At 38.8% G+C, this 23,929-nt stretch overlaps 1 protein-coding gene across 1 annotated transcript in view; it reads left to right on the top strand.

The window, feature by feature from the left end:
* DISC1 (DISC1 scaffold protein) overlaps positions 1 to 23,929 on the top strand; it is a 357,611-nt gene that overhangs the window by 269,432 nt on the left and 64,250 nt on the right. Inside the window, 1 exon segment of the mRNA XM_054024187.1 lies at positions 2,965 to 3,025. Within this exon segment, the coding sequence (XP_053880162.1) occupies positions 2,965 to 3,025 (61 nt within the window).

The raw sequence follows: 23,929 nt of genomic DNA, 5'->3' as shown, positions 1-23,929 counted from the left end.
TGCTGAATCATTTTTCTCCAGATTAAGCTTCTATGGGAAAATCCTATTTCTAGTCTCAGCAAATACACTGGGGTCTATTCTTCTATGAAGATTTACAATATTTGTCCCCTTAATTGGCAATAACAGCGAAGTACATCAATCCCCAGAGCACTGGTGGAAAAATAGGCCCTTTTTGCTTTAATTTGAAAATAAACCTTTTTACATGTTCATGCAGTACACAGTCTCATAAATTATTTTCTCTGACACCATCAAGCACTTTCTGAGCTACATTTAAGAGACTCATGCATAGCTTTTGGCTTAAGTTTTCTTGCACTAAATGGTGATGATTGGTTTTTATTATATTAAAACAAAATCTAGAAATCTGCTGCTTGTCCTGTATTTCCAATGGATGGTCCAACGGTCTGAAATATTCATGTACTTGTCCTGGTGCTTCTTGAAATTCATTATCAGGAAAGTAACACAAATAGAATTTTTAAGTAGGTTTTTTTTTTTTGTTTGTTTGTTTTTTTTTTTTAAAAAGCCCTCCAGGTCACAACCCTTTCAATTACATGCACAAGAAAGCAAGGAGGCAACACTAGTCTGCTGTGAGAGGAGAGAGCCACAGAAAGTTTGCGTTTTTCTTAATTTAGTTAAAACATTTGGCAGAGGTGTACGTGGTGTAGCGATGTGAGGATATTTTCAAAAGAGTGTTAGCATTTAACTGGCCTACTTTGGACTAGTGGTGTTCTCTTGTGTGTTACTTTTTGTCATTGAATAATGCTGATTTACTAAGCTGTGTGCTTCAAGGGCATTGTAAAATAACAGGTAGGGGCAGGACTGAATTGTGAAAGCGAGAATTACTGTATCAGGTCATGTCCAATTAAAATATGACAAGCACAGCAGGAGAAATTGGAAGTAGGGTTTATCTTTCATGTAAGAGAGGAAGTCACTATATCAGTTAGAGAAACAAAGTGAGTGTGAAACAGATTCTCCACCCTTTCTCATACCTCTCCAAAAATTAATATCTATTGACATTTATATCGGGAAGAAGTTGTACTATCTCATGTTCAAGGGTATAATGGCAATTGAACTAAGAGCATTGCAGCTATACACATTAAAGCTATTCTTTCTCAAAGTACGTGTCAAACCGTAAGTCAAAACATTTGTAACTGACAGATAAAAATAGTTTGAAAAATTAGGTTTTCTTTTAGCTAAAACTGTGGTATGTGATTAAAGGAAGGCTTACAGTCTTGCAAGGTCTCTTGGGCTTCGCAGATAGACCTTTCAGGAAAAATAGGAATTAAAAGTATTTAAAAAACTAGATGCTTTTTACAAGTTTTGTAGTATAGTACAGTGTTACCTAATATAACAAGTTTTGATATAAAATTCTCTTTATTATGAGGTAGAGAAACTGCATTGGCCTTCCTCACCATTGCAATCCTTTATATAATCTATTTGTATAACATTCATTAGCACTTTGCTTACAGAGATGCAGAACTGTAAATATAAATAGATGCAATTCTTTACATGTAGACGTTTTTGGTCCTGGATCATAGCATGTTGTTGTGTTGTATAGCACCTCTTGAAGGTGACTTTGAATCGACAATGCTACGGAGAGCAACGTGAGGCTTTGCAAGAGTATCATTTATAGAAACAATCATATCTGATTGCCTGAGCAAAGTGAGACCTTTCACTCAACTTTATGGAATTTCTCTGCTTGTCTGCCTGTTTGGTTGTAACACGATAATTTTTGAACACCACATCTGATCAATTCCCAAAATTCAGGGAATCTTCTAGGTATCAGTGGGCACAACTCAACTGATTTTGGGGGAAATTGGAAAACTGGAAGGAAAAAATGGGGTGGGGGGACGACACAGCTCCTGGTATCTGGTTGTCACACCCATCATCTTTACATATGTCTGTAATTGTCTATCAATTACGGAACTTCCAGCCTAACAACACCCACCCCCTTTCAGCTCTGTCTGTCCTTCCAATGAACCTTAAAATTTTGCCTCCTCCACCCCCCTCCCAGTGACTTCTCTCTGAGACAGAAAGAAAATAAATAATTTAACAGATTACAAATTGTTGGGTAGATGAAGGGATGTAAGGAGCCCCTGGTGTGTGCAATGAGTTTGGCCTACAGAAGCAACAAACTGTAAAACCCTGTAGTGTATTTGGAGGAATAGTCTATCAAGAGTTGATATCGTTTACATTATCAGTTTAAGAAGTTAAATATTCCCATCTGACCTAGAGACAGTAACTTTGCTTAGAGACAAAAATGAAGAACTATCTTTGCCACAGTATGGAAATGTTGATCCATAGGATGCTTCTGTTCTTCAAGAAAGGACTTAAAATCTCTTTCACATCTTGTCCAGGTTGGGGCATATGAATATTCAAAAAAGGACATTTTTAGTGCAGTGCATTAGAAATTTGCATAACATTCATTGAAATTAAGGCTAAAAATATTTCTTCCTTCCTTCATGTGGAATAAATGACATGCAGCAAACTCTTCAGATGTGAAGTCACCAGGAGATAGGTGGACATATGTATATCCTTACACATATTTGGTAATGTCCAGGTCCCACTGTATACAGGAGCTAGTCAGTGTTCTTTTGTGTAATGAGAAGAATCTACCTGTGCCCTCTTTCTTCTCTCCCCACCATCTGCACTACACAGTTGAGGGCAGAATTTAGCAATAATAATAAATTAAACACATTAATATGTGCTTTAGACTTTAAGGTAGGGATAAACATTCAGATCCTAATTTTAATATGAAAAAACTAGTAGAATTCACCTTCAAACTGATACATATATAATATAGTGTGTAAGGGATGGGATGTAAAAAAATAATAAACCAAGGGACATTTTTCACTAATAAATCTATGTATTTTACCTCTTCATCTTGATTCCTTAGTAAATAATAGGAGTAGACAAGTTAAAATTAAATAGCTACAGCACTCCCTAACTTTGACTTTTATTTTGCAGAGACAAACGTGAAGGAAGATGCTGTGAAATTCATGGAGATGCTGGAGGATAAACTACATAGGTAAGGATGGCATGGTGGAAACCTTTAAAAAAAAATCTAAAATGTTACTTTATAAATGTAACTGTTGCTTTAGAGTGTTGGTGAACACTTTGGAATATATTTTTTTAAAAATAGCAAAAATCAGAATTTAGAAAGGAATAGTTCAAAGGGAATTTTTGTTATTAATCTTTCATCCCATCATCCTGAAAAGCGTAACAAAATCTTATTTAAAAAAAAATATACAAAGGCTTGGAAGTACCATAAGTTTCTACAAATTCATGGCCCTGCTGCAGCTGCTTTGCACTAGTCTGCCAGTGTAAAGTGGCCATATAGATCCGTTGATTTCCCTAGTGTAAGGGTATTCTTCAGGGGCATAGACAGGTCATATACCACGTCAGCCTACCTCTGACATAGGGGTATGACAAGACAGAAGGGGGCATGGTCAGGATATCACTGCATCCACCTCAGCACAAGTGATTAGAATGATCACAAGGCTGTTCTATTTTATGTTGTAGACCAGCGCAGTAGCCAGCAGTTCTGGGTTGTGGGGAGCAGCACAGCATTGATTTAAAACCACCCCCCCCCAGCAGTTGTACACAAAAGCACAAATTAGCTGGGCCAGATGATTTCTCCCATGAACTGTGTGCTCTTATATATTAAGCAATGATCTACTTAATTTTGAATAGTTCTGAAAAATATAATGAAATCTTTCTTTCCTCTCTAGCCCCCACAAACAAACAGAAACCAAAACAACAATATAGCTGTTTTAAGTATATAACCCTACTCCAAATACATATTTTTTAAACTAGTGCAAAGATTAATATTTAATTCTCTTGCTATGTGAAGAACTCTTGTGCCTCCCTCAAGGGTTGCCTTGCCTTTCCATAGCTTATCACCAGGTGCTGTGTTGCTGTTGTAATGGAACCAGCTGTTAGAATGGACTTTGTTTTAAAGAGGTATTTACATTTTTAAAAGTCTGGCTACAGTCTGTATTATTGATTTGTGTAAAAATCTCCTTTGTACTGCTGGGCTGGAATAGAGAACGGTACTTCTACCCATGCAGTATTTACCATAATGGCTGAGGGAAGACTCCCAAGTTTTTAGACCTGTTCATATGTGCTTTTGAATACTAAATATTTAGTAGGTTGTAGGTTCCATCTTTAGCATTAAATCAAAACCATAGTGCAAAATCTTGTTTGTTTTAAATTTTCATCAAGAATACAAATTCCAAAGAATATGGTGTAGCAACACAGTTATGTTTCTGGGTTTCGTAGGTTTATAGCAACACAACAGATCCCTCAACAAACAAAATCATCTTCTCTTTAACAGTTAACCACAGGGAAAGTCAGAGAAATGTCACTTGCGTTTTCTTTTGAGGGAATTTTCTGGTTGTGGGCAGACAATTGTGCTGCTAGCTTTGTAGTTAAGTATTCAATTGCTTTAAAGAAATTAAATATTGCATTTGGGTTGTTGGGTTGTCTTATCAACTCAAAACTTTTTTTCTGCATTAATGTTGTTCTAATCCTAGAAATTTTTTCGGTGTGTTTTGTATATGCTGTGTGCTGTTAATGGGTTTTGAAAGAGTATGTGGCATGCGTCTCTCACCCACCCCCTTCTCCCAGTACTCATATTTCTGAGAGTGAAATTTGTGCTGGACTTAGCGATGCCGTCATGCTGGTATTCATCCTGTTTCGGTGAAGTGTGTCATTTCTGGGAAAGGATTGAAAGTTAAACCCTCCTGTGGCACTATACTATATATTGGAAGCCCATGCTGTCAAGTCATTTCTTTATCAACAAGGGGTGAACATTTCAAACTGGTTCTAACAGACTTCAGCAATATACTGTGTTGTAATGCAACATGTTCGAATTGTATTGATAGGTTGCATTCCGTAGTACCATATAGACTTTACTATGTCTGTTTCAATCTTTGTTTTTTACTGAAACTACACTATAGGTCTTAATGTGTTATTAGTTAGAGGTTACTGTCATCAGGTTTTACTGAGAATAAATACATGTAGTTGAAGTTCTACAAGTACATTCCTGCAGTCATATTAGTTCATTTGTCATGCATCTTTGACTGTTACCCCAGCCCGCTCTCACTCTCCATCTCCCTGGGACTTAGTCTAACATTGCAGACACTTGAGCATCTTCAAACAGCTACCATTTAAAAAAATTTATCTGTCAGAAAAACAGGTTCTACCAAATATGGAATCTCTCCCCCACACCTCTCCCCCTAAAAAAACCCAACCCTATTTCTATCCAAGTCCCAAGATGGGCAAGATTCAGTCCTGCACTAGTGGTAGCTTTTCTGTACATATAAATGTCACAGTTCTAAAAATCTCCTATCTCAAGGAACTGCAGGTCTAGAAATGGGAGCTTTATTCACTGGAAAGAGGAGATTCCTAACTTTTCAGTGGTAACAGCACCGACTTCTAAACGTAGATGGGCCTCAGATATCATCTCTCTCAAATCGTGATATGTTTAGGTATACAAAAATATTTTAGGTCTTTTTGGAAAGTTTCTAAGACTCTCTGAGCCCTGCACAAGTTGGACTTATGGTAACTAAGGCATCTGATTTTATAGGGAGAGGGATTAAAAAAAAATCTACTTTTTGGAAATGCACTAAAACTTTCCTAAAACAGCTTTTCTATAACCTGTGACATATACAGAGTATATGAAGTATGATATAATGGTTTTATCAGGACTTGCTTAGGATGATGTGCAAAGCTCACTTTCAGCTTAACTGTTTGCAATTAATATGACTCTGCCAAACTCATGACAAAAAAAAACTTTTATTCCGCAATATATCATCATGTTTTGTATCTCAACCACCTCCCCCCCCCCCCCCAAAAAAAAGCATATTTCTCCTACTTTCTTATGTCTACAGTGAGTTGTTCCTTCTCTCTGTTACTAGGAGGCAGTTCAGATTTGCCACTCTTAAGCAGAGAGCTAAGATCCTTGCACTGTATTAATCAACAGAATTGTTGTATCTCCTCAAGAAGTAACCAGGATGTTTCTGTCCTCCCTTTTACCAGAGTAAAAGAGTACATTAATATTAAAATGGATAAATTGAATTCATAGGAGGATTTCCCTTCAGCCTTAGTGCAGGTGCAGTTTTCAACAGTGGCAGAGCCCATCCCCAGAAGGGTTGCCAAAGTTAAAAGATCTAACAGCACATCAGAAAATGTATTCATTTTAGCACACTCCTCCAACCGTGAACTGTGAAACTGTTTGTTTTGTGTCCAAAAGGAAGTATCTCCTGAAATTCAAGGTACTACTCAGTGCTCACCAGAAGAAGTGAGGGCCTCTTGAAGAGAAACAGAGAACTTACCAACTCCTTCCTGTCATCAAGGCTACCGGGTCCCTGCTGAACACAGGGTGTTTTCTGATTAGGAAAAAGAGGTGTGATCTTACCTCATTGTATCCAACATATGGTAACAAACACTAGGTAAAATCCTAGTGAAGTCAAGACAGTTTTTAGCTTTCAGATGTGTTAGCAGGTCAAGATAAAGACTATGAGGGAGCCTACTGTTTACCTGAACCTCATGTTAAAATTGCAACTGCCTTGTCTTATCTAGTGTTAGTTACCATGTTTTTCCTAGCATAGACCATGCCTAAGAGGGCCTCTGCAGCTGCCAAAAGCAATGAGGTTTAGTTATGTTCAGTGGCAATCCTTAGCTGACTCTTAGGTGGAGTTCATTTTCTTATGTGTGAATGCCTAGCATATCAAGGGATCGAAGAACATCACAGCAGATGTGACTCATCAGATGCTACCTTAACCTATGTGAATGGAATTTGCACAAGTTCACATTCCTTCTTCTTACTTTCAAGTGGGAAGTATCAGTGGAGGAGCTATTCATGTCCAGAATGAATGCAATGTCTTCCCTTCTTGTTTGACAGATAAAAGATGATTGTGAACTATGATAGCTGTGGGCACTGTGCCATACTTATGACCTGCGGGTTTGCTTTATACAGTAAAAGCTGTATTATCTGGCCCTGTACCAACTGGAAAACTCTATAAACCAGCATTTCTAATCTTCATAGGAAGTCCGGTTCATAGACCGGTTGATGCAGGGCTGGCAGGCTCCCTACTTGGCGCTGCGTGGCTCCCTGGAAGCGGCGACATGTCCCTGCTGCTCTTAGATGGAAGAACAGCCATGAGGGGTTCAGAGTGCAGGAGGGGGTGCGGGGCTGGGGGCTGTGGTGCAGGAGGGGGTGCAGGGCGTGGGCTCTGGGAGGGAGTTTGAGTGCGGAAGGGGGTTGGAGCTCAGGAGGGGTTTTGGGGTGCCAGATCCAGGGCACCTCACCTCAGGTGGCTCCGCAAGCGGCAACCTGTCCCTGCTGCTCCAAGGCGGAGGCACAGCTAGGTAGCTCTGTGCACTGCCCACGCAGCTCCCATTGTTCACAGTTCAAATAAACTAAGTTTTTTGGCTGAAAATCTTTATTCAGTTGGTATTCATAAGAATGGCCGTATTGGGTCAGACCAAAGGTCCATCTAGCCCAGTATCCTGTCTACCGACAGTGGCCAATGCCAGATGCCCCAGAGGGAGTAAACCTAACAGGTAATGATGAAGTGATCTCTCTCCTGCCATCCATCTCCACCCTCTGACAAACAGAGGCTAGGGACACCATTCCTTACCCATCCTGGCTAAAAGCCACTAATGAATTTATCCAGTTCTCTTTTAAACACTGTTATAGGCCTACCCTTCACAACCTCCTCAGGCAAGGAGTGCCACAAGTTGACTGTGCGCTGTGTGAAAAAGAACTTCCTTTTATTTTTTTTAAACCTGTTGCCCATTCATTTCATTTGGTGGCCCCTAGTTCTTGTATTATGGGAATAAGTAAATAACTTTTCCTTATCTACTTTCTCCACATCACTCATGATTTTATATAAGTCTATCATATCCCCCCTTAGTCTCCTCTTTTCCAAGCTGAAAAGTCCTAGCCTCTTTAATCTCTCCTCATAACGGGACCCGTTCCAAGCCCCTAATCATTTTAGTTGCCCTTCTCTGAACCTTTTCTAGTGCCAGTATATCTTTTTTGAGATGAGGAGACCACATCTGTACGCAGTATTCAAGATATGAGTGTACCATCGATTTATATAAGGGCAATAATATATTCTCCGTCTTATTCTCTATCGCCTTTTTAATGATTCCTAACATCCTGTTTGCTTTTTTGACTGCCTCTGCACACTGCATGGACATCTTCAGAGAACTATCCACAATGACTCCAAGAACTTTTTCCTGATTTGTTGTAGCTAAATTAGCCCCCATCGTATTGTATGAATAGTTGGGGTTATTTTTCCCAATGTGCATTACTTTACATTTATCCACATTAAATTTCATTTGCCATTTTGTTGCCCAATCACTTAGTTTTGTGAGATCTTTTTGAAGTTCTTCACAGTCTACTTTGATCTTAACTATCTTGAACAGTTTAGTATCATCTGCAAACTTTGCCACCTCACTTTTTACCCCTTTCTCCAGATCATTTATGAATAAGTTAAATAGGATTGGTCCTGGGACTGACCCTTGGGGGACACCACTAGTTACCCCTCTCCATTCTGAGAATTTACCATCTATTTCCTACCCTTTGTTCCCTGTCTTTTAACCAGTTCTCAATCCATGAAAGGACCTTCCCTTTTATCCCATGACAACTTAATTTACATAAGAGCCTTTGGTGAGGGACCTTGTCAAAGGCTTTCTGGAAATCTAAGTACACTATGTCCACTGGATCCCCCTTAGTCCACATGTTTGTTGACCCCTTCAAAGAACTCTAATAGATTAGTAAGACACGATTTCCCTTTACAGAAACCATGTTGACTTTTGCCCAACAATTTATGTTCTTCTATGTGTCTGACAATTTTATTCTTCTGACGTTAGACTTACCGGTTTGTAATTGCCGGGATCGCCTCTAGAGCCCTTTTTAAATATTGGCGTTACATTAGCTATCTTCCAGTCATTGGGTACAGAAGCCGATTTACAAACCTTAGTTAATAGTCCGCAACTTCACATTTGAGTTCTTTCAGAACTCTTGGGTGAATGCCATCTGGTCCCGGTGACTTGTTAATGTTAAGTTTATCAATTAATTCCAAAACCTCCTCTAGTGACACTTCAATCTGTGACAGTTCCTCAGATTTGTCACTTACAAAAGCTGGCTTAGGTTTGGGAATCTCCCTAACATCCTCAGCCGTGAAGACTGAAGCAAAGAATCCATTTAGTTTCTCCGCAATGACTTTATCGTCTTTAAGCACTCCTTTTGTATCTCGATCATCCAGGGGCCCCACTGGTTGTTTAGCAGGCTTCCTGCTTCTGATGTACCTAAAAAACATTTTGTTATTACCTTTTGAGTTTTTGGCTAGCCATTCTTTAAACTCCTCTTTGGCTTTTCTTATTACATTTTTACACTTAATTTGGCAGTGTTTATGCTCCTTTCTATTTACCTCCCTGAACCATTGTTCTCTCATAGAAACATGGACTATCTAGATAAAAGTATTGTCGTATCCACATTAGTTAAGATGTCTTTAATTATAGCCTTAATGATTTTATTCTTTGAAGAACTAGGAAGTCCTACTAATTATGGATATAAGCATATGTCACAAGTCCCTTCATGGAAAAAGCCTTCCTTAGACTGAGGCTCCAAGATAGAAAAGAAGTTACACACAAATATTGCAGGGTTATTAGAGCAGTAAGTTTCTAGCCATTATTTACAAACCTGGGGGCCTAAAGTTAGTCTCCTAAATCCATATTTAGGCACCTAAATTAAAGTGGCCTGATTTTTAGAGGTGTAGAGCACCCATAAATCCTTCTGAAATCAATAGAAACTGTACTTTTGAAAATCAAGCCTCTGTTATTTAGGTCCCTAAATATGGGAGTCTAACTCTAGGCACCCCGATTTTCAAATTTTGGCCTTCCTTTTTTAGGCATGCAGAGAGAGTCACTCCTCTTCAGCTGGGTTAAAAAGAACCTACCTTCTATCAAAGTTCATTCAGACTGCTTGAGTGGAAGAAACTTCCTTCCAGGTGTAAGAGGCCTAAAATGTGTATCTCCATACAAAAATTTTCATTAATTTTGAGCTAAGGTTGCTAGATTATCTATCCTACCAATGCAAGCCATAAACAAGAAGGAAATAAGCACTAACATATTCAGCATCCCATCTTTGTCTCATTCATTAGTTCCCCTTCTTAGCCTCAACCTCAGCTACCTCCCTTCCACTGCAAGCAGCATAAGGTATTATAAAACATATGTGTGCAATGGTTGGAGTTTGTGGCTGACAATTAGAAGACGCTGAAGAACTTTGCGAAACAAAGTAGAATTTCAAAAAGTGAACATTTAAAAATGTTTTCTCTATAAAAGTTAGAAAATATCTCACTAGAAAAATTACATAGAAAATTTAATTAGCCTATGAAGAGTCATGCCAAATTGTAAACTAAATTAAATAATTAAAATATGAAACATGGATTTGATTGCTGCTTTAAGTGAAAATCTCAACACAGCCTTTACTGTGAAGTCACTACTGATGCTTCTATGAGTCAAATGTCAAGTAAAATATTTAAATAATTTTAAAATGTGACTTTTCATGCTAATGAAAGCCAAGTATCATTAAAAGGTGCAAGCTGTTTATAAGAGTCAACAATATGAGAAAACAATAAGGTTTATTTTTAAAAGTTCCATTAAAGCTGAAAATCTCTAGATATCTGTTCATTTGTTTCAAACATTTATAATGAGTCTTCAGTGGGGTCCATAAAAAAATATTTGGAATGTACCAGCTCTTATGATACATGAGAGCAGCTTCTAACATCCCTGTCAGTCACTGATAACCTATAGAACCTCAAACCGTTGAGCAAATTGAGCAAATATGTCAGAATCAGCCCAAGAATGTCGTTGTCTTGGTCTGTGGGTTGCAAGCCATAAGTTCTGCCACATGACAACCAGGTTTTATGGCATACTTTAAACATTTTTTGGATGGCACTGTATTTTAACATGAGTCTTTCCTTATCTACAGCCTATTATTAATGATAGATTTACTGTGCAGAAGCATCTACCAAGAGAAAATATATCTTGATGGAGCAAGTCGGAAAGCAAATAGAAAGTCAAGAGAACCCAAAAATCGTAATACCATCACTTATCCTTTCCAACACATTCAGAATGTGAGAACCAGAAATATCATGGAAAAATTAAACATAGTATCAGCACAAACCCCAGGAACCAGCTCCATTATTAATTAAATAACTAGACTTTTTTAAGGTATGTTGTCAAAGTTGTCTGCTATACTTTAGGTCACCTATCCTACAAGTTGTTCTGCATTAGCAGACTCCTACCATCTGAAGCCCTGTTCAAGGTCAGAGGGGCTCTGCTCAGACACAGGGTCCATGTGTAACAACCTGAAGTATCAGAGCCTAAATTGGTAAGAGCATAAACCTGTAGACTTCAGGCATTTTGTTAAAAAAGCACCTCTTATTTAGGTGCCTAAATATGGGAGCCTAACTCTAGGCATCCAGATTTTCAAATTTTGGTCTTGCTTTTTTAAACATGCGGAGTCATTCCTCTTCAGCTGGGTTAAAAAGAACTTGCCTTCTATCAAAGTGGGTTTTCATGCACAAACTTCTTATATACATAGTGGATGAGATTTCCCTCCCATTATGGCTTCTGTATGCTGCTGCACACAAAGCCCCACAGCTTGCTGGTGGAGGATTCCCTTGGTGGAGACACTGCATTGGCCAGGTGTAGGTTGACCAAAATAAGTCCCCTCACAAGTCCCAAAGTGGGGGCCATTCTGGGGAGCACAGGATGGGCTGCAGTAATGTGGAATAATCCCCAGCCTGCCTAAATAATGTGGGGGGCTGTTTTAGCCTCTTGAGTGCAGATGCTGTTTTAGCTTTGAAAATGAGCTGCTATGATATAAAGAAAACCTTATTAGACATAACCACATCAAATTCTGAAAAACTGAGTGCGAAAACTGAAGCAAAATCCTTAGCAGAAAAGTTTGAAAAGTATGATATTGCTGTTTTTACTTTTTTGTGGAACCATTTACTTCGAAGAATTAATGCCATTAGCAAATCACTGCAAAAGGTTGATACACATTTATTGAATGCTGCACAATTGTTAGCCTCAGTTAAAAGTTTTGTCATGGAAGTTTGAAATGACTATAGCTTGGTGGAAGCAGAGGCATTAACATTAACAGAAAATATAGGTTCCTCTGATATATCTGATGAGAAGCGTAAAAAAGCAGGAAGTTAATTTTCAATGAAACTTGAGACAATGAAATCAATTTAAAAGAGAAAGAGACGATCATTGTTGAGACTGTCCATATTATTTGTGACACAATAATAGTGCAATTGCAGAGTAGAAGTGAATCTCTAAAGAAAACTTATGCTTTATTTTGCATGTTTTTTGACAGAAGTATGGACGAAAATGCTAAAAGTCACTACAGTAAGAAATTAAGTGAATTCTACCGAGAGGGCATAGACACAAATCTTTTTGAAGATAAAATGAATGAAAGGTTTCAGTTGATCAAAAATGATGAGATCTGTGCTTCGAGATTACCAGTTGATTTGTATAGACTTGTACGTGATGGTTTGCAGGCAACCTTTCCAAATGTGGAAACCATTCTGAAAATATTTTTAACAATACCTGTCACAAATGTTTCTGGTGAACATTCTTTTTCTATATTGAAACAAGTTAAAAATTATTTGCGAAATACGATGAGTCAGGAACATTTGACAAGTTCGGCAATATTGACAATTGAAAGTGCCTCTTTACAAAATATTACTTACGATGACTTATTTTTTCTTTACAAAATTATCTGAATAATTTTTTTTTCAAATTGAATAAGTTTCTTCAGAGGAAGTTAACTTTTATTTTTCCATTCATGCATCATCTATACTTTTTATTTTTACACATTTTTCACGTAAGCGTAATGCAAATACAAGCTTTCATCTAGACCAGAAGTTCTCAAACTGTGGTCCGAGACCTCCATTCAGGTGGACCGAGGAAAGGTTAAGATTTTTTTTATAAAGCGCTCTTATCCAAAGCACTTTACAATAGTTAGCTAACGATACAAACAACATTTGGAAAGATCATTAATTGGTCCACCGAAACCCTCAGCAATTTTCAAGTGGTCTGTGGGGAAAAAAGTTAGACTACAAAAATAATCAAGATACCTCACTTTATTTTCATTAACTTCCTATTACTTATAATATAGGAGGTGGATGAAGAAAAAAAGAATGAAAAATGGGGGAGATAAGAGAGAATGTTCTTTTTCTTGGCTGGGTCCCAAGGGGGGCTCCCCTCAAAAATGAAGCTGCACACAGGGACCCACTAACTAAATCCAGCAGTGTTTGTTTTATCTTAATAGTGGCTTTTGTCAACTCCTGGACACAGTACAGGTAATGATAACAGTCTTACTTTGGTGCAAGGCTGTGCTCATTTGTCTAGCTGCTTGCTTAATGGAGCATGAAGAGTGTGTTGTTTTTAGGATAACCTGCACTCATATTTACTAAAGGAGCAACAGTCTAACACAGAGCATGTTTCACCTGATCGTATATATCTGCAAGTGATTAGTTATACTTTAAGATGTTCACTCTCCCTCCCTGTCCCTTTTCAGTGATCCTTCTTATAAAGGTCTCCTAAGACAGGAGGTACAATCCCTTCTAACCCTAGGGGACATTGAACCTGTTCCACCAAACTTTGTAGAGAGAGGATTTTATTCCTTGTACTTCATCATTCCCAAGAAAAGTGGAAGATGGAGACCAATACCTCATGATCTGAATTTGACTAGTTCAGAACAAATTTGGCTATAGCCTAGCCGTTCAGACTATCAGCGCTTAGTCATTTTTACATAATGTACATGATCAGTACAGGGGGGATGGCAATGCAGTGTTAGGCTTGCTGAAATAAAAAAGAACACTGGAGTAGTTACAGGCCTCAACTCTAATTCTGATGAGTGTTTAAGGGACTTTACAAAATCAAATATAAATGGGAGTGTTTTCATGACTATAATTGATAGAAACCGTTTGGGGGATTTAAAATGGTTCCTTATAAGGTTGGAAACAGAAACTTACAACAGCTTTCTGCTAATGCATGAAAACCAGAAAGTGACACTGAGTATAAGCTGAATAGTCTACTTTCACTATGCAAGCTGAATAAATAAAAATAACCACACTTGCATAAATGGGTAAATGAGGCTAAGATTTTCACACCTAGGTGCCTAAAGATAGGCTATTAAGCCCATATTTAGACACACAAATAAGTTGCCTGAATTTAAAAAGTGCTGACATTCCAGTAACTCCTGTTGACTTGAATGGGAGTTAAGGTGTTTGTCTTCATCTGTTACAAGGGACTGGATTGGGCTCTCCTGTAGAAAAATCCATGACAAGAGCAGGAAAATATAAAATTCCCCTCACTGAGTTCCCAATATATCATGTGGTTTAAGAAGCAGAATTTGCCTGACCAAATATGGGGCAGAGGGTTTGTTTCTCTGAAGTATGGATGTCCAGAAACTGCAGGGAAATTGCAAGGTTCCTAGGCTATCCTCAGAGGGTTGAGCCATGGTATCCATACAGAAGACCAGCCCCTCTGTGTTATATCCTCCCAGTCCCACCAAACAACTCCCTGCACTTTACTTTCCTCTCTGAGGGAATTTTAAAGCTTACAGCGAGGACCAGTGAGAGTCTGCCATGGGATGATGTCATGTAGAGTGACCTTCCCCAGGTTCCTCACCCACCCTGTCCAGCCTTACCCACATAACACATGGAGCCTGGGGGAATGATGTTACCATGGCTTCTTTCTCAACTTCATCCCTTATATGTTTGCCAGTCACTGTTGGCCAGTATTCTCATCTCTGTGCATAGAAGTGGAGGGAACAATACATCCCATTGTTATTGAATATGATTTTTATCTTACCAATGTCCCCTAAATGTTTCACACCATGTAAGGATCACCCTTTTCACCAAACCATGAGACCAAGTAAAGATTTTAATTATAAACTCACCCTTTTGAAAGAATGTTGCAGAGAGCCATGGGATTTGTATGCTACAGGGGGAAATATTGCACAGAATAGAAGATGCTCATTTACTCTGGTAATAGGGGACATATAGTTACCTAGAGCTATGAGAAAATATCCGTGGGGCTGCGGGGTAAAGGATATGTACTTTGGAAACCAAGCTTATGATTTTCTAGAATACGGTGTTTTTAATTTATCTGAAATTCTCATCTTCAGTGGGATAAACCTCTTGAGACACTCTCTCTGTGTTCAGTAAATGTCCTGCTGCTCAGGGACTAGTTATGATTAATTACAACCACATTGCATTCCATAATACTCTGAAAATTAAAAATATCTCAAAACAGTATTAAAATTATTACACTATTGTGCGTATTCTGTCATTTTATATGCCACATAGCATGGCCTTAATAAAATTACTGTTTTTGAGTAGAGAATAGAGCATATAAAAGTAAAAACAAAAAACCCTCACACCAGGGGCCAAAAGCTGTAAACTATTACTTGCCTGAGTAGTCCCTACCCACCTGAAGAGAGCCACTGACTTCAATGGGACCACTAGTGTCAATAACTATGTAACTTCTGTAACTAAGGTTTGCAGGGTAAGCCCCATATAACTATCTTGTATATTGAAAATCTAGTATACTAGTGGCAATTGCTGTCATAGAAAGTAAATATCATACATAACTTACAAGATAGGTTTATGACATGAATAGAAGATGACACCTTTTAGTGGCATCTGAAAGCATTCTGATACAGAAATATTTTACTGTGATTTAAAAAATCTCTGATTTTAAAACGTTGTTTAGACAGTTATCTGCAGCTGATGAGCTCTAAAAAAGAACAAAACCAGTTGGCTCCTGAAATACTGATGTAAAAAGCTGTGAAGTGCTGCTAAAGCCACATTGAGAAGATTGAAAGCCATTCTATGGAGAATGAATTCTGCTTTTTTTGTATTGCATATTTTCTTTATTTCCATTGCTTTGTTCTATCTTCATCTTGTTTCAGATGGTGTCATGAAAATAGGATTTTTTTTCTTACAGGCTCATCTTCTCATGATGTTCATTCCTACTCTGAAATATAACCCTCTGTTTGTGACATTACAGTTGTTTGCTGTGGAAAAGGTTATGATGTCATGAATTGAAGGATTATCATTTCAAGTAGGTAAACAGCAGCAAGAGCATATGAACTTGTAAATAAAAATCTTGTTTTCATACAGATTTCTTTAGGAGGAAAAAATTGTAGCAATCTAGGATATATTTGCAGAGTTGTTTTCCCTTTCCTGTTCACAAATTATTTACAAACTTTTATAACTGTTCAACTAACCTATTGTATGAATCATTCCAAATGGCCAATAAAGTACTTCCTTTGTGAGCATTCTTTGGAATATTTATTCCTGCGAATGTTCATGGTATTTTTTGTTTCCATAAACATTCTTCTGAATAAAAGCTCATCCAAATGTTTGAGAAAAAAGGGGTCATGAATAGTGACAAAGTGAATTGGTAGGTTTTATTCACAAGAATATTCTTGAATAATTTTTGCTGTATTTGCTTGGCCCTATTGAGGAGGTATCATCTGCTCTTTAAATCAACTTTGAAAACTAAGTGTTGTAAAAACAAATGTGAGCTCACTTAAATATGAGTCATTCTTTCCTCCTTTTTTTGTCTTGAAAACTTCTCGCCCCATCCCATTTTCCTACCTTTATCTCCAACAATTTGATTTCAGCTTCTGGATACAAGGCTTCCTATTTCTCCTTCTTGTCTTTCTTCTATTTGGTTATTTTTCTTTCTTTCCTCTTTGTGTTTCTGCTTGTCTTCTTTCATCTCCATTTTCTGTGTTGGATTTTCTCCCTTGCATCTTTACATGTTTTCATTTTGTTATATTTCATCCTCTGTGCACATCACTGAGGGGAAAATATAGATGCATATAAGAATAGGCTTACTTCACAGAAAGCCTGGTCTCACCTTCATTACTTGCCTACCCTTAGGGCTAGGGTGGGGAAAAAATGGCGATTTAAAAAAAAATCTGATTGAAATAAAAAAAATTAAATACAGGATATTTTTAAAAGCAAACTTATTTATAATTAAATATGAAATTATGGAAACCTATGCTAAGGCCTAAACATTACTATAATCTATTAAAATCAATTAAAATAATATAAAAAAGTAGTACTAAGCATTATCGGTTTGCTTCCAAGATCTAAAAAAAAGTCAAACCACTGCACTGGTGGCAGTCACTGGCTAAGCAACCTGGAACCTGGGTTTGTTGAAATGCTAAATCAGCTTTTGACATCAGTAACCTCAGAGAAAATATTTTATCTATTTCAGTGTATTCAACTACTTCAGCTCAATTATTAGTACATTCAAAGTTAAGAAACCAATTAGGAGTTGAAAAAGCAGGAATGATTTCCTCTTCCAATCTCTCAATAAAAAACAGGTGTGAGGGAATGAGATTTACTAGTTCAAAAATCATGAAGGACATGGTGACCAAGAAACAATCAAGTCAATTCACTAACTACAGGATTTTCTTATTTGGTTTAGTAATTCAGTTTGCTTAATATGCAAAATATGTTTTGATAAACTTTTAAAAATATATTCAGTACTTTTAAGGTAGTTTTATTTAACTAATAAAAACATTGAAATGCTGTTTCTGTTCACTTTTAATTGAGATTTAAATTCTATCCACATACAGCTAGACACAATCAATCATCCAGTAAATAAGAAATGTACTATTCAGAATTTTCTAACGTATAAAATATAAAAAAATTAAGAATCTGAATAAATGCGAGTTAAGCTTTAATTGCTTAAATAAGTGTGTATAGATATAGTGTATAGTAGCAAATCAACATATTTAAATTATCAGTAAATGAGAATTAATCTTTCTTTAGGAAAATAACTAAAAAGTACAAATGCAAAATAAGATTAAAATCAATTATTTAAATCAAGGTTTCCTGCTTGCTGATTTTAAATCATGTTTAAAATCAGTGATTTAAAAAGCTTTGATTTAAATCAATCCACCTTGTTTAGGGCAGAGCGGGATATCTTTAATGAACATCCTGGGTTGTACCAGAGCAGTACAAATTTCCTGGGTCTTAATAAACTTGAATCAAGGGCACCCCCTTGAGCCCAGGGTTGCAGTTCAAACATGTTCCAGTTTCTCTTGGCTATTGAGAGGAGAGAAGTTAAGCACCAATGTGTTCACAAGAACAAATAGATATAAACTGGCCATCTACAAGTTTAGACTTGAAATTAGATGAAGATTTCTAAAGATCAGAGGAGGGAAGTTCTGGAACAGCCTTCCAAGAAGACAATGGGGGAAGAAACCTAACTGGCTTCAAGACTGAGCTTGACAAGTTTATGGTTTGAGACTACGTACAATAGCATTTAGTCAATCTGTGACTGCTAGCATAAGAGGTATCCAATGACTGGTGATGGGACACTAGATGGGGAGGACTCCGAGTTACTACAGAGAATTCTTTCCCTGGTGTCTGGCTAGTGGGTCTTACCCACATTCTCAGGGTCTAACTGATCACCATATTTGGGGTTGGGAAGGAATTTCCCCCCCAGGTCAGGTTGGCAGAGACCCAGCAGTTTTTTCGCCTTTGCAGCATGGGGTACAGGTCACTTGCAGGTTTAAACTAGTATAAATGGTGGACTCTTTGTAACTTGAAGTCTTTAAATCATGATTTGAGGACTTCAGTAACTTAGCCAGAGATAAGGGGTCTATTACAGAGGTGTGTCGGTGAGGTTTTGAGGCCTGCATGTGCAGGAGGTGAGACTAGATCAGGGATCGGCAACTTTTGGCATGCAACTCGCCAGGGTAAGCACCCTGGCGGGCCAGGGGCCAGGCTGGTTTGTTTACCTGCCGCGTCGGCAGGTTCAGCTGATCACGGCTCCCACTGGCTGCGGTTCACCTCTCCAGGCCAATGGGGGTGGTGGGAAGTGGCGGCCAGCACATCCCTCGTCCCGCGCCACTTCCCGCAGCTCCCATTGGCCTGGAACAGCCAACCGCGGCCAGTGGGAGCCGCGATCGGCCAAACCTGCAGACGCGGCAGGAAAACAAATGGACCCGGCCCGGCAGGGTGCTTACCCTGGCGGGCCGCGTGCCAAAGGTTGCCAATCCCTGGACTAGATGATCATGACGGCCCCTTCTGACCTTAAAGTCTATGAGCTAGTTTAAACCCTATCATTCTGTATGTACAGTTGGGATTACGTTTTCCAATATATATTACTTTGTACTTATCAGCACTGAATTTCATCTGCCATTTTGTGGCCCTCTCGCCCAGTTTAGTCAGATCCCTTTGTAATACTTTGCAATCAGCTTTGGACATAACTTTTTTGGGTAATTGTGTGACATTTCTCTGTTCACCTCCTTTTCCAAATCACATATGAATATGCTGAACAGCACTGGTCCTAGTACAGATCCTTGCATTTTGAAAACTGATCATGTATTCCTACCCTTAGTTACCTATCTTTTAACTAGTTACTGATCCATGAGAGGACCTTCCCTCATATCCCATGGCTGATTACCTTGCTTAAGACCTTTGATGAGGGACGTTGTCAAAGATTTTCTGAAAGTCCAAGTACACTGTATCACTTTTCCACATGCTTCTTGATTCCCGCTGAGGCATGATTTCCCTTTAGAAAAGCCATGTTGACTCTTCCCCAATGTGTCAGATCATTCTGTTCTTTACTGTAGTTTCAACCAATTTATATGGTACTGAAGTTAGATTTACTGGCTTGTTATTGCCAAGATTACCTTTGGAGTCTTTTATAAAAATTGGCGTTGCATTAGCAACCTGCCAGTCATCTGATACATGCTGGTTTAAGCATGAGGTTACATATAACAGTCAATAGTTCTCCAATTTCATATTTGAGTTCCTTCAGAACTTTTGGGTGAATACCATCTGGTTCTGGTGACTTATTACTGTTTAATTTATCAATTTGTTTCAAAATCTCCTCTACTAACCCTCTATCTGGGATGGTTCCTCAGATTTTGTCATCTAAAAAGACTGGCTCAGGTGTGGGGAACTCCATCGCATCTTCTGCAGTGAAGACCAATGCAAAGAATTCATTTAGCTTCTCTGCAATGGCCTTGTCTTCCTGGAGTTGTCATTTAGCATCTTGATCATCAGTGGCCTCACTGATTGTTTAGCAGGCTTCCTGCTTCTGAAGTACTTAAAATTCTGTTTGCTGTTAGTCTTTTGCTAGTTTCTCTTTAAATTCTCTTTTGGCCTGCCTAATTATACTTTTACACTTGACTTGTCAGAGTTTATGTTCTTTTCTATTTTCCAAAGTAGGATTTATTTCCAGTTTTTAAAGGATGTCTTTTTGCCTCTACCTGTTTTACTTTGCTGTTTAGCTATAATGGCATCTTTTTGGTCCTCTTACCCCCCCCTTCTTTTTTTTTAATTTGAGGTATATAGTTAGTTTGAACATCTATTATGGTGTGTTTAAATGGTTACATGCAGCTTGCAGGCATTTCACTTTTGTGACAGTTCCTTTTAATTTCCATTCAACTAGCTTCCTCATTTTTGTGTAATTCCCCTTTTTAAAGTTAAATGCTACTGTGATGCTTTCTTTGGTATCTGCCCCCTCCCCCAGAACGTTAAATTTAATTACATTATGGTTACTATTACCAAGTGGTTCAGCAATATTCACCTCTTCGACCAGACCTTGTGCTCCATTTAGGTCTAAATCACTAAATTTGTCCATTACTAGGTGGAAATGGTAGAACTATCAATAATAATGCAGAAAATGCTGAATTGTTCAATAAATATTTCTGTCCTGTATTTGGGAGAAAAAACAGATTATGCAGTCTGATCATATGGTGATGACAACTCTTTCCATTCCACTAGTATCTCTGGAGGATGTTAAGCAGAAGCTACTAAAGTTTGACTTTTTAAAATCTGCAGATCTAGATAACTTGCATCCAAGAGTTTTTAAAGAGCTGACTGAGAAGCTTGCTGGACCATTAATGTTGATTTTCAGTATGTCTTGGTGCATTGAGGAAGTTCCAGAAGATTGGAAGAAAGCTACTTTTGTGCCAGTTTTGGAAAAGGGCAAACAGGATGAGCTAGGTAATTATAGGCCTATGAGCCTGATATTGATCTCAGATAAAATAATGGAGCAGTGGGTATAGGACTTGATTAATAAATAACTAAACCAGGGTAAGGTAATTAATGCAAATCAACATCGTTTTATGGAAAATGGATCCTGTCAAACTACCTTGCTATCTCTTTTTAATAAGACTAAAAGTTCAGTTGAGAAAGGCAATAGTGTGGATGTAATAGACTTCAGTAAGGCATTTTATTTGGTACCACAGGACAGTTTGATTAAAAAATTAAAACAAGATAAAATTAACATGGCACCCTTAAATGAATTAAAAACTGGTTAATTGATAGGTCTCAAAATGTAACTGTAAAAGGGAAGCATCATAGAGTGAGGTCTGTTTCATGAGGGTCCTACATGGACCAGTTCTTGGCATGGTGCTATTTAACATTTTTATTGGTGGCATGGAAGAAAATATAAAGTCATGACTGATGAAATGTGCAGATGACACACAAATCTTGGGAGTGGTAAATAATGAAGAGGACAGGTCACTGGTTCAGAGTGGTCTGGATTGCTTGTTAAACTGGGTGTTTGTTAGAGAAGGCAAGGTCAAAGAAATGCACCTTACCCGGGGGGCAAAAAATAGTGATGTTTCTGATATTCCTTAGTTCCTGTTGGAGTTCATTCCACTGTCTCAGACTGGCCCCCAAGAAATTTCTCTCACACACACAGACAAGCTTTAACCTCCTGGTAGAAAATTCCATTGTGTCTGAGAACCGGAGTTGATGACCATGATTCCATCCTGAAGCTTTAGGTGAGCCCAGGCCATGGAGCTGTTTGAAGGAACAAGACCTGGAACTTGACTCTAAATCCTGTGGAAGGCCATGCTAGAAATTGGAGGACTGGTTTGTTATGCTTGCAGTAGCTTGTGTTGCTGATGAGATGCACTGCAGCATTCTGTACTAGTTGGAGATTCCTAAGTGCTGCAGGCTTTATGGGCAGATACATTATGTTGCTGTAGTCCGGTCAAGAAGTGACAGTGCCATGAATAATTGAGGCTAAGTCATCATCCACCCAGACAGGGTGAATTCTCCTAGCCACCCAGAGATAATAAAAAGAGTTACTTGTGTATGTTGCTATATGAGAGCTTAGCGTCAGCGAGAAATCCAAGATTACTTCTACACTACAGGCTAAGCTGACCAATTGTGGGTATGTATCTTTAACCAAAGGAGGCCGTATTGTGGCTGCAAATTCTTCAATGTGATTTCACCTGCTCACCAACATCACCTCTGTCTTGCTCAGTTTCAGCTTTAGCCAGCTTATTCTACATCTATGAACTAATCTCATCCAAGCAGTAGGTATCACAGATAATTGCAACTCCCCCCTCCTGGTGACCTACTAGGACTGCTGTGAGTGGAATCCAAGCTTCTGCTATTCTGGATTCCAAGGGTGTTTCAAGCACCTTGCAGCACTGGTTCCTTCCTTGGCCTCTATGGCACTTTTCCTGGGCAGTCTTCTCCCCGTTATTTGAAATGGGGCTCCTCAGCTCACCTGCTCAAGGACCCAGACCAGACCAAGATCTCCCAGTTACTTAAACATACACCTCTCCCACAAGTCCAACCTGAATATGTGAAGCTTCTTGTTTACAGTTTAACTCTAATGCTACATCTACCCTGCACACCAGTGTTAGCAGAATGTGGGTACATGTACCTACACGCCTTTGCGAAAAGGATGCAGTGCACCCACTGCAGTGTGTAGCTACATGTCAGTGAAAGGCTCCTGCAGTGGGGAAAGGTTTCACAAGCTCCCTGATGGTCTTTCCCTGCGGCAGAGGAAGGCTTCAGTGACGGAAAGCTGGCAGAGCCTTTCCTCGCTGAATCCTCCTGGCCTGAGCCTTTCCTTGTGGCAAAGAAGGGCTCCAGCAGCAGGGAGGCTATGGGACACAACACTGCTAAAAATAGTGGTGCAGACATGGGAGAGACAGCTTAGGTGTGTAGAGAGATGTGTAGGGTATGTACGCAAGTACATACCCACCACCTTCAGGAATGTCTTTTTACTGGGCTAAGTTGTGCCTCACTATCTACATTGCTGTTTATACCCGTGGTAGGGGGGCTAGCTGGGTATGCACGCTACTCACTGCCAAAAGAAGCATACAGTGTAGATGAATCCTCAGAGACATGCAGCAATTGTGAAGCAGTGAACACACACTCATGCACCCTTCACAGAGTCTAACACATTTATGCTCTTTTAAACTTAATCAGCCAAAGCCCAGGAAGTACAGATCATACAAAACAATAAACATTACATGCCTGTCCCTTTTTATTTCACTCTTCCCTTGTGAGTCCTAAGTGACCATTGGTGTCCAGGAAGGCAGGCAATGCAGGCAGTCACATGGACAGTGGTCTCTCATGAACTGGAGAAAATGGCACCTGAGCCTCTGTCCTTTTAAAACCTTCAGCTCTCTGTGTCAGGTGATACCAGTGCCAGCTTCTCACATGAGCACAGACCACTCCCCACATGTGACTTTATTGCCAATATGACTTCCCCCTTGCTAACCCAGTTCTTCTGGGCAGTAACTGTGTAGAATAAATAGATTTCCAACTAATGGGTATTTAGTCAGCTACCTTTTGTTGTTGTTCTTTTGTCACCAGCCTTTAGAATTTCAACTCAACATGGTGGCAAACAGAGCGAGAAGAGGCAAAAGGCTGGACTTTCAAAATGGAGTTTGCAGCCTGACACAGACTGATAGGGTATCTCTCACAGAATTCATGAATTGTACAGATGTATCCCCTCACACTGGAATGGTCGTAAGTGGTGAAGGATAGCATGACATGTGTCATCTTCATAATGCTGGCATTTGAGCCCATGTCATCTGAATAGC

This window comes from Malaclemys terrapin, chromosome 3 (genome assembly GCF_027887155.1).
Source record: "Malaclemys terrapin pileata isolate rMalTer1 chromosome 3, rMalTer1.hap1, whole genome shotgun sequence".
Lineage (NCBI taxonomy): Eukaryota > Metazoa > Chordata > Testudines > Emydidae > Malaclemys > Malaclemys terrapin.
The sequence above is the reverse complement of the archived record's forward strand: the minus strand, read 5'-3'. Positions and strand labels throughout refer to the sequence as shown.